Below are 12,237 nucleotides of genomic sequence, written 5' to 3'. Positions count from 1 at the left end.
GATGAACCACATTTGCAAGCATACAACTTATTCAATTTTTAGGCTGTCCTTTTGTTTTGTTTTGTTTTTGCATCTAAATAGTTTTTTTTCCCCCTGTCCTTTGATTATTTTTCCTATTAAAAATAAAAGAAGCTCATTAAAATGTGTCAAATTTAATTTTTAGTGACAAAAAAGTGAATCCTGAAAACCCACAGTTCCCACATCTAGTTAAGAAAAAAAAAGACCAAATTTGAAAAAGTTTAAATAAATTAATAAATACAGTGTCTTCGTGATACAGTAGGTCTGGTTCCAGAGCTTGACTGTGCTTGGTTACCATTTCTAAAGTCTCATTTAGTCTTCCCCCATGGTTCTGTGCCACTTCAAAAGGTATGGGACCCGCCCACTAAAAGGTTCAGATCTTCCTCTCTGCTACAAGCCCACACGTGGACCCTTCTCATCATCATTCTGCCCTCTACTGGTCTGGTAGTGTGTTGCAACAACCTTTATTCTTTCTCCACACATCACTGCACTGATTCACATAACCTTCAGGCCGTGGTGGAAACACTAAATCAGGAGCATTTTATCAGAAGGGCTTAAAGGGGCACTTTCACTTCCCCTGAGCTTTAAGGAGAAACAGAAGTGGAGGAAGAGCACCTGATCTATAAAAGACATTCAGGAAGTTTTCAAGACTATTTAAGGTGTTTTAAGAGTCATTTCTGTTTTTGCAGCTAAATGGAAGTAAAGAAGAGGAAACAAAATGTAACAGCACATCAAAAAGAGTTATGGATAAAAAGAGTCATCAGCAGAAACCAGGATGAAGCTTTAACATGTCTGCTCTAACATTCACTGCAGGGGGATTTCTCTGTGGTACATGAGAGCACAATGAGAGTGTTTTTTTTTTTTGTTTGCTTGTTTTTTTTGTTTTAAGATCCATTTTTACACTATACAATACTTGCCTAACTCTTCAGTCTTTTTTTATTGAAAGTACTACATATTTTAAAGAATCTTAACTTCAAGCAGCATGTCTCCAATTAAAGGAAGTAATTAAGAGGAAAGTGTGCAGTTTTCTTTGAAACCATTTTCAAAGAAATTTGAAGAAATAGTCATGAATTTCATATTTTTCAGGGTTTATTCGCTACACAGTAAAAAGATCTTTTTTTCAACCTTGACATGAGCCTATGAAGTCAGTTTGCTTTTAATGTCTTGCCATAAATGAGACTTTACCCCTTATAGTGTATGTGAGGAGAGTGGAGCGCTGCTTCTTACCTGAGAGCAGGGCAAACTGGCGGTGAAGCTGCTCGATGATGTCCACAGCCAGCAGGGGCCTGATCTCCTGCTGCATGATCTCATCTGGAAATAAAGACACACACACATACACAGTCAGATAAGACTATCAGCAGACTGAGTCAAACATACAGAAAGTAACACTTGGAGCAACACTTAGCTCCACCTGCTGGAGACTGCTGTCAGAATCTCATGGAGCTGTTTGATAGGAACACAACAAATGTGTGTGGCTCAGGTAAGACAAACTACCTGAATGTTTACTGATGGAAGTGCTATCATTTCAGGTAACAGTTTTTTTTTTTTCACAGATTCAAATGGTGTTAGACTGCATGAGAAATAAAGATCAAAAAACAGTTCATAAACCAAAAAAAAAGACATCTGAGTGAAGGAGACGATGACTGAATTGAAGAAAACAGGCACAAAGCAAAGCACAGCTCAGGCTTTGCTTTGGTGGTTTTGGACTGGTTGAAAATGTCACCAAAGAAGTTTTTAGAGAAGAGGGACTTTAACAGACCAGACTGTTGATATCTGCAGAGAGCATCATGACTTTACAGTTAATAAAAATGTTCATTTTAAAGCTGTTTTGAGCTCTTAATCTGTGTCTCTGATTATTTCAATCAATCAGACTGAATTAGGTACTTTTATTTACATTTTGTCAAAAGTACCTGGTACTGATTCACATAAAATCAAAAGGGTACCATGTTTAGGTACCTAAATGCATCCTTGTGACTGTGAGGGAGTGAAAGAGTAGGAGATTTTCCATGCTGGACATGAACACAGCATTGAAAGGTTGTATGTTGTAGAATAAATATGTTAAAATGAACAATGTATTTATACAATATTACTTAACAAATTGATATTGCCACATAAACACAAAAAGTACCAAAAATTGGTACTGTTGAATACAGGTACTGGGCATCGGTACCGTAGTGTTTCAAATGTGAAAGGTACCCAACCCTCATCAGACTTAATGAGTAAAGCTCTTTTCAAACGCAAACGAAAGAAAGAAAGAAAGAAAGAAAGAAAGAAAGAAAGAAAGAAAGAAAGAAAGAAAGAAAGAAAAAGGAAAAAATCTACAAGATCCCATCTCCTCCAACCCCCTCCCACAATGCAAATACAGTTGAAGAGAACTTTCAAAATTAAAGACTCCATAAAAATAAAAGTCATGCTTGGTACTAATAGGTGTAAAGCACAGAGTGATGGTACTGCACCGCCAGCATACATCTGAGCAGTTGGATGTTTCGTGCCTTGCTCAAGGGCACATTGGCAGTGCTCAGGAAATCTCTCTAGCCATCAGCCCAGGGCCAAGTCTTGGTCCATGCTGAGACTTGAACCAGCAACCCTCTTGTTGCCAAGCCAAGTCCCAATGGACTGAGCCACTGTTGCCCCCAAAGAGCTGAGCTGAGGAAATGCTTTGATGAGGTCTCAACAGGGAAACACTGGAGCTTCAATAAAAAGCAGGAAATTAAAGTATAAAGCAAAAAAGAAACAAAATATGTTAATACAAAACTAAAAGTTGGCCCATAAAAAAACTCCCATTGGATTTATTACAAAAATAATAACTTTTAAAAATAGAAACACATTTAAACTCCTTAGAATGAAATTAGAGTACGACAGTATAGGGTTTTGTTTTATCTAAAGACTTGAGACAAATGGGTCAATAAAAAATGAATGAAATAGTTACATCTAAGATAAAAACAGAGTAAAATTCAGCTAAAGTCGGACTGAAAAGGTCGATCCTGAGTTTGTTTTTGATAGTTTCCCACAGATGTAGCTCACAGTAATAAAAAAAAACTGCTTCACTCTTTGTTCTTACCTTGGGGACTGTATAAAATTAAGGACCAGAAGACCTGAGGGCTCTCACAGGCTCATATGATAAAAACCACTCCTGATAAGAAGGAGCATGACCATCCAGAGACTAAACAACACAATATCCTCCATTATTACAGAGACTGGCAGCCTGTGCAGAAACTGTAAAATCGAGCATTCAAAGCTGCCACTGGGGAACAACTGAGCAAAATAGTGGATCAGAAAAACACCAACAAGCACTGCCAGAAAAACACAGAGAGAAATTCTAGTAAGTGTTAATTCTAATTCGCTGATTTGAACTGGCTCACAAAGCACAACACATCAAATGGACAGTAGTTCGTCGTGGAGAAAATTTGACTTTTTCTGAACCGAAAATTAATGCTGAAATCTGCACAGTCCTCTCTACATTGTTTGCTTCAATGTGTTCTTTTTTTCTTCATTTACAGAGCTGTGAGGCAAATTTTCCCTCTGAGAAAATGTAGTTAGAGCCATCACAGGGTGTAGGCATCATCACATTTAGAGCAGTTTATTGGATTTGAGCTGTGAAAATATACGAACACGGACCTGGATGAGTCATTTCCTGCTGGTTGTTTCAGTTAAAACAGACCTGAAAAGGATTTAACTTCCACTTACTGCTTCATTACTGGAACAAAATATCTCTTAGTAGAGGAAATGCAACAGAAGCTATGGCTGCTAAATCCACCTTAATGTGAGATATTTAGTCAAACTGTAAAAAGTTTTTAAATCCTGACGCTTGACAGCCCCAAAGGATGTATCCGTCTGTTTTTAGGCTTACTTCTGCTGGGGTAACTCAGAGTCACTCCTGAGTCATCTTGAAAGTACATTAGGATCGATGATCCTGAGAGTCTCGTGATGTAACAGCTGTTCTTTACTCCATTCAGAAAATAACCTTTAGTCTTACCCTGTCATCACATGCATGGCTCTGCTTTAATGATTATAACTGTTCTCCTGTGATCTGAAGCTTTAAACGCAGAGTACAGCGAACAAACCGCTCTCTGTCCCAGAGAATAAAGACATGCATTAACACAGACTGTACTTTATGACTCTGGAACATGCTTGGCTAGGTTTGTGTGCCGGAGGGGGGAGGGGAGAGCACAATGGCTGGTAGTGATTCTGGCCTTTAAGGAGGAAATATCCATACACCTCTGTTCTTAATATCTCAGTCTGAGTTAATAATATATCTTTTTTATGACACTTTGCTGATTTATCCACTGAATACCCACATTTTTCTCCCAAATCTGCCTATAGGGCATTAGAAATGTACCATGGTCAGCCACAGCATCAGTTATGATCACAATATTAGACTAAAACTTGATTAAATTTATGAAATGATGCAGAAAAGGCAAAAATCAATGCAGAAAAACAGTCCAGACCGCAAGATGAGAAATATTTTGATATACCTGCCATAGGAACAACCTAACATATTTTCTCTATATCGCCCCCTAATGGAGAACATGTTCCTTGGTCAGAAGCACAGTTTGCTGGTGTTTACACAGCACCTAACACTGCAGAAAACTGACCACTGATCATTTGGTATCAAGAGACAAAGACCTGTGGCTATGTCCCGCCTTCAAACACAATGAGCCAATCACAGTGCTTATGGCTATGTCCATACACTCAAACATTGTCTTGCCAGACATCCATTGAAATAAATTGCAGAAAGTCAAATTTATTTTAGTTTAATGAGGTTTTTCTGAGATTTGGAGTTGAAAAATGGTCGAACTGTGTTCATGGGGTACAGGCAACTCTGACACAAAGTATCCTGAGAGGCTGGGCAACAAGGTGTACCTTTTTTACCCTGTCCTAAGCTACATCTCAACTGTGAAAAGTGTCTTCTTTGGATGAAATTGTGCAATAGACCTAAACATCAACTCAGCGTGAACAAAACTAACATGGATGTCTCCATCTGTTCTAAGGTAAGATGACATTGTATTTAAAACAGCAGATTGTGACTTTGCTGTAAAGAAATATTAAGTTATCTTTAACACTAGAACCACCACTGCAGTCTGGCGGACTGTTAGGAATTTTCTCTACCCTTAGCTTAAGTTAGCCTAATGTTAGCTCCTAGCTGCACTGTTCATCATGTCTATTTGTTTGTTGGGAGTTCATTGGCCCGTTTTGTTCTGGTTTTTGTTCTTTGGTGATCGTACATCATTGTTAGCTGTTGTCCAAAGGGTTCTAGTTAAACTGACCATAACTTCAGGAGTTTAGCTTCATGAAGTAATTGTGCTTTTTTTTTTTTTTAATTAAATTAAATTAAATTAAATTAAATTAAATTAAATTAAATCAAATTAGATTTAATTTAATTTAATTGAATTTAATTCAATTTTTGTCATGTTCTGAGCAAAAAAAATATACTGAACTTCAGCAAAGATGGCAATGAGATGCACTGAAAGCTGTAAATTTTGACTTGTGATTGAAGCTTTTAATCAACCTTCTCAACAATAAAATGATTCCAACTTGTGCATAGTTTAGACCCTTTTAGTGACTTCTTGATCATCTGTGATCTTTCTGTCTCCAGAAATCATCAATAGCATCTTGGGAAATGATTCCTACTGTGACACCTGTCATAGCCCCTGTCACCAAATATCCACAGCTTGTGCAATTGAGTGGAGGGGGCGTGGCTAGGTTAAATGAGTGACAGGTGAGGTTTGACTTAATAAGTTTGTCATGATGGTGCAAGTCTGAGTTGTATTTGTGGCTCAGAGGTAAAAGGAGTTCATTAAATAAACTGTTTAAATTTTATAATTTTGTTAATTTCTGTTAAAGCTCCTGTTTAAAAATTTTAGATGGTTTTAAAATCAACCAAAAATAATAATAATGCCTCTTCATGACCTAAAGAAAATCAAGGAAGACCATTTAAAAGGGAGAACGACCTTATTGAATTGCTGTTTTTAATGTCTGAAATCAGTGGCGGAGAGTAGGTGTCTGACCATGATTTTCCATTCCTCAGCAAAAGTTCTCCATGACTGTGGAGCTGGATGCGATTTTTGTAAAGTGAAACTCTTTACAAGTGCTGGGAAAAATCAGTTCACGAAGCCCGCCAAAATGAAATCATGATGCAAAACTTCCTCACAGGAGCTTTAATGTGTAAACAGAGTGCAAACACACAAAGTGTCAGGTCTTCTTGTGCCCCTTTGACAGTGTAAAAATACATTAACAGCCACAGAATTTAAAGCCACATACTGAGTGTTTGGAAATGCATTTTTAGGCTGAAGCAGGTATCAAGGAAGTGTTTTCCTCCCTTCCAAAGAACATAATAATGGAACAGCAGTGTTATGTAACCAGGGCCCAGCTCTTAAGCTAAGGGGATGTTATGTATTGTTCAAACATCAAAGTAGAAGGTGTGGGGCAGAGACAGACGTGAAGAATGACCTCCTCGGTGCCCGACAGAAACAGTCTGTTTTTAGAAACTCACACGGAGCTGAAGGGGCTGAGAGGAGAAGCAGGAAGCTCTCTGATAAGCAGGAGTCAGGGTGTGTTAAAAGGTCAGTCAGTCGCTCTGAAGGAACCAGCAGGAGTCATGGAGCGCTTTTTTAAGCTCAGCGTCAAGAACTGAGAACAGATCCAGACAAGTGTCTCCCCATGTTTTTGACAACAATAATGAGATGTGTTATCTTTGTTAGCCACTCATGTTCATTCTTAACTCCTTTATAGTATCTGGAGACAAGATGTAGACACTGGATATCCTGATCCTCAAAAAGTTACGGCATCCTTCACTTTGACAAATGGAGTCCCCGGCTTGCAGACATATTAGAGACACACAGAGATGGAAATAAGGTAAACTGTTTTTAAGCTCTATCTCTGAAATCAAACTGATTGTATTTGAGCTAATTATAGAGAAGGGACGCGTCTGAATGACTTCATTGTGTGTGCTTGTATAACCAGGTTTTAGGCTCAGCTCGTATCCTGTACACAAAATTCACACACACCACTTTAACTTTATATTTGCACCTGAGCGTCAAATGGACAAAGACAAAAACTCACAATAACTGCTGTTTGTTTTAGACCTTAATTAAAAGGGGAGGAAAGGGATGAGCTATAGAATGTATTTGTGGCTGTTTCATGTGGGAATCATCAGAAGTGAACAAAAAGAAGAAGCAAATATTCAATTGTGTCTTTCACACCTGAGTTATTCTTGAAGGTGCAGTTCGTAGAAGTTGGAAGGATTTTGCCAAACAGAAACAGTAGAAATCTTAGAATAAGTGAACAATCATCCCAATAAAACCTTTGTTTTTCTTTTATTACTTTGGAAAAAAGCTTTTTATATTTATATTTCTGCAGGTCCTGGTCACAAAGGCAGAGATAACCAATGGCCACGTTTGTCTACAGCAGATTTTTGGGGGACAGAAAGAGCAGAACATGTTTTTTTAATACGAGCCTGGGAGTACATGTACCCCTGGGGGTATGTAAGGGTACTCAAGATTCAAAGCGTATATTCAAAAAAATAGCAACCAAGCAAAATTCCTTTAACTCCATTTATCCAATCAATGTTTGAATTCAATATAAGTTTAAGTTCACAGACTGAATATCATAATTTAAAGACAGTCATAGTACAGTGCTGTGTTTTATGCCTTTTTTTTTTTCAACCAAAACAACTTTGTGCTTGTTAGGGGATACTTGGCAGAAAACAAAAAAAAATTCACTGGGGTTATATCACTGAAAAAAAAAAAGAAAAAAAGGATTTGTATTAAGAGTATTTCATGATGATCGTTGCCATCATACCCCCGCTAATTATTGTCATATGTTTTGGCAATGTCCGTATCTTTGTAAATATTGGCAAGAAATCTTCTCCTCTTTATCTGTAATTATAGGTACATTGCTTCCACCTTGTCCATTCATAGCTATTTTTGGGGTTCCATTACCCCCACTCAGCCTCCACTCCTCACAAAAAGACACCTTGGCCTTTACTACCCTTCTTGCCCAAAGGCGAATCTTATTAAGATGGAAATCTGTTCTACCTCCCACACACATACAGTGGCTCGGGGATGTCTTACACTTTGTAAAACTTGAAAAAAATAGGTTGTCGATCCTTGGACAATCAGGAAAGTTCAGTAAGATCTGGAGCCCATTTTTTGCCTTGATTAACAGCACACAATTTACTTTCACACCAGACTGAGCTGTGTTGGATCGATTTATGTGACTTGATATACTAAAGTCAGACTACAGGGTATTTTATAAAGTATTTTTCTTTTTCTTTTTCCTCATGTAACATTGTTAATATTTCTGTCTAACTCTCATGTATACTTTGACTGTGTATGCTTTGCTTGTCCCATGTCTTTTTATTTGTTATGTTTTGTCCAGGGAGAAAGGTACAAAAGGGGAGGGGGGTGTGGGATTATTTTGGTCTTATTTCATTGAAATTTAGGTAAATGTTATAATTGCACAAATACCTTGTATTCTTTGTTAAAATAATAAAAAGATGTTTAAAAAAAAAAAAAAAAAACATCAGCAAAGCTCGGGGCTTAATAAACTCAAGTTTGGACAAAAAAAAAAAAGAGTATTTCATGATGGAGAATCACAAACAAGCATCCCTTGAGTGTAAATCATCACATTTCAGTCCAAAGAACAGGAAGAAATGAAGAGAAACCGGGAAGGACAACAACTAAAAGGAGAGTAAACATGGGTGTAGAGTTTCCAAGCTGGGAGTCATCAATGAAAAAGTTAGGTCTGAAGGACGACGCTGGAGTTGGCTGTTTTCTGCTCCACTGGTAAAGGTGTAACGTATCATTGGAAAACATTTCCATAGCAACGTTTATTGGTTCCAAACTGTATTGTTTATCTTTTATCGTACAATATAACAAACCCATTTCTATATTTGAGAATTTTCTTTTCTCTTGGACAGTCAGAGGTGGATTTGTGTTTCGATTGCCACGTATACATGGACCTAAATATTCCGCTTGCATTTGGTTTACTTGCTCAAACGGAAAGAGTTTAACCCATGTATACACATCATTGCAAAAATAAAGTGCCAATCTGAATGGACATTTAATCCGTTTTACAGGGGTGGGATATTCCTTTCCCCAAACCGATTGAGGTATCATGTATCCACTCAGACGGAAAGCTGTCAGGGTTCAGGGTGCAAATAGAGACTTTTCTCAATTAGTTTACATTTGTTTACGCATGCCCCATTGACTATTCTGTTCGATTATAGAGGCGCATCTGGACCAGAGGTTGGAATTTTTCCATGCAAACTACTTTTTTTGGAAAAGTCATTAAGAAAGATTCCATTCAGAAAGACGAAAAACTCCTCATGTAACCGAGGCTATTGTTGAAGGCTAGCTCTGTCAAACAGAATGTGAGCTATAAGAGAGTTCTGAGGCTGTCATGGAGCTTCCTGCCTTTTGTTTCTCCAGCAATGAGACATGTCCCTCAGCATCAACGCCCATAAACATGATGATCAGAATGACGGCATCTTCAGGATCATGTTAAATCTTGAAAGGCTTATGATGTGATGTGATGTGATGTGATGTGATGTGATGTGATGTGATGTGATGTGATGTGATGTGATGTGATGCGATGCGATGCGATGCGATGTGATGTGATATGATGTGATGTGATGTGATGTGATGTGATGTTTTAGCATCAGATGGGCTCAGTCTTAAATCTGAACACCCCATGTTGCTAAAATTCTCATTTCTACACACTGCACCTTTAAAAAAAAAATGTCAGCCAGCACAAATAGGAGTATTACACCTGTGCATGGTGTCCCTTTGTTTCCAGGGCAGCATCATCACTCAGACCCTCCTGTTGGAGATCAGCTCCATGATCAGGAGAGCACAACAGAGGATGAATCTGTTTTTGTGGTGCATAATCATACAACCTAAAGAGCTCTGACACCAGTGAGGAAAGGCACCAGCGAAAGTAGTTACACTGAAGACGGAGAACCAGCCAAGCTGTGACAGACGCAGCTAACACTCTGCCACGCTCTCAGGCGTCTATGTTCCTATGGTAACACACTGATGGTGCCAACTCTTCCTCACCCCCTGTCTGCACATACAGCACACACCTTAGCTCTCACCTTTTTCCATCCGTTCTAATTTTAGAAGGATTTAACAGCACGCTCTCACACACTGTCTTACAAACAGACTTAAGATCAGCATTCCAGGATAAAACTGATGAAAATCACAAACACCTGCTTCACGGTGAAGACGTGGATTTGTAGAAAGAGGGGCGATGAGAAAAAAATTGTTTTTGAGTTTTATTTTCCTTTATTCATTCGAAAGTATTGTGTGTACAATACACAATAGATATAAACAATTGTGAAAGCTAATAAACTAGATTTTTCTTCTTCAAATTGAGCTTTACTTAGTTAAAATGATGCCATATAACAGACAGAAATATTTCATCTTTTGTTTAATTCATACATACAAAAATGGCAAGAGACAGCAGGAACTCAAAGCTCTGTGTTGACTGTAAAGACACTTCTAACTCTCGCTAAGGCATGCGTTTGTTTTGGAGAGCTGATCCTCTTTTTAACTCTACTTTTCTTTGTTCAAGTCAACTCTTCCCAGGATGAAAAGCAACAAGGTTATGTATTTATTTGTAGTTACATAGAGCTATTTTTAGAAAGCTGACAACAATCAAACCTTGAAAACTCAATTTGTAGTTTAGTGTCCAGAAGGTGAGCAAACTATCTGTTTAGTGTTCCTCACAGCCCGTGCTCTGAGACGTGTCTGTAACGTGTAAAGTTAGTGAATCCTGGTTATGTCCTACCAGAGATCATCTACCAACTCCAACCTCACCAATCAGAGCTAACGTAACCTCACTCTTCACTCGTCACAACACTGGATCAGATATATATAAATCAATATGTCATTGTCATTCTCCGTTGTGGTTCTGGCTGCTTCCCTGCTCTAGCAGGTTGCAGCAGATGAGCACCAGTCCTGTTTTTGCTGGATGCTGGAGCTTTGCTGATTCACTACAAGAGAGATCCAGCTGTCTGGCCCTGCAAGGTACTGGCCTGAACATGCAGCAGGAATGAACATTATCACAACCAGCTTAGCCTGTGTTTCAGCCCATGCTCTATCATTCTTCTGTTTAGCTTTCTTCTAACCACATGTACAGAGAAATAAAATTTAGAAATACCAAAAAAAAAACCTGGCGCTGATATCCTCATTTTAAATTAAATCCTTTAAGGTTAACTTTGACTTCTTTTAAGACTCACACATACAGTGGCTCACCTAAATTATTAATTGTACTTATGTTACTTAGCTAATTCAGAGTGTTAGCCAATTCAACTGTTTCTAACCTCATGTGTTCAGTGTTGGTATGAGATTTTGAACATAAGTCGCATGAGTTAAGAAGACTGTTTTTGTCTTTGTTTACTTCCTCTAGTGACCAAAAATACTAGACTGTACAAAAATTGATGAAGTCTTCATGATGTCAGCTGTGGATTTGAGAGTGTAGGAGACAATACTGGGTGTGGCTTTATTGAAAATGTTAAAACAAAAAAAAAAAACAGCCAAATACTACAAACAGGTGAATGGTGGGAATAGAGTTTGGCCTGAAGCCTTCTGAGAAACAGTTATGATCTCCTCCTTGCCTGCAAATGAATAAAAAACCTCTTAGTGTTCAGATACATTTTAGAAGGCTTTATGGGATTTTCCTTAATTTTCAGCCAGCCTCAAGTGGACAGTTTAGGAACTGCAGTCTCTAACATTAACAAATTGTCTCCTTTAAAACACTAGAGGTTGCCATGAGCCAAAATCATAATCAACCACCAAAGTTTTGTCGTCTTTGCTCTGAACTGTGGGTCTGGATAAGTCTGGACAGGCTCATAAATTCTTACGGTCCCTTGGGAACAATTATGTTGTTGTTCAGCTCTGTTGTCTTGACTTGCAGTTTTTCTGTATTTACTTCTGTTTTTTTTTTCCTTCTCTCTTCATAAATGGCCGTCATAATGATGACAAAGCGTTTCCAGTGACTCTCCAGTGTCCAAGGACTCAGAGGGAACTTCAGTCCTTTCTTGACTTCCCTCTGGTTGCCTTTCACTCATGTCTTTTATGTGCACACAGACACAAAGCGTAGAGAAACTCAGCCCTGGAGCCTGTCATTTGCAGAAATTCTGTGTTTGTTGAAATGCCAACATAGAGACTGTGCTGTGACTGCATGGTGAGTTTACGACCAGAGTTTCAGAACAAA

At 38.3% G+C, this 12,237-nt stretch overlaps 1 protein-coding gene across 8 annotated transcripts in view; it reads right to left on the bottom strand.

Annotated features, from left to right (window-relative positions):
• mcf2l2 (MCF.2 cell line derived transforming sequence-like 2) overlaps positions 1 to 12,237 on the bottom strand; it is a 239,912-nt gene that overhangs the window by 133,124 nt on the left and 94,551 nt on the right. For all 8 annotated transcript variants that reach the window (XM_074669199.1, XM_074669195.1, XM_074669202.1 and 5 more), the window contains exon 2: positions 1,246 to 1,329. In XM_074669199.1, coding sequence (XP_074525300.1) covers positions 1,246 to 1,329 — 84 coding nt within the window. The remainder of the gene's footprint in view (positions 1 to 1,245; positions 1,330 to 12,237) is intronic.

Source organism: Halichoeres trimaculatus, unplaced genomic scaffold, assembly GCF_033239565.1.
Source record: "Halichoeres trimaculatus isolate MK-OKI-2021-1 unplaced genomic scaffold, fHalTri1.1 fHalTri1_scaffold_4, whole genome shotgun sequence".
NCBI classification, from domain to species: Eukaryota; Metazoa; Chordata; class Actinopteri; order Labriformes; family Labridae; genus Halichoeres; species Halichoeres trimaculatus.
Note: the sequence above shows the minus strand (reverse complement) of the source record. Positions and strands in the feature narration are given on the sequence as shown.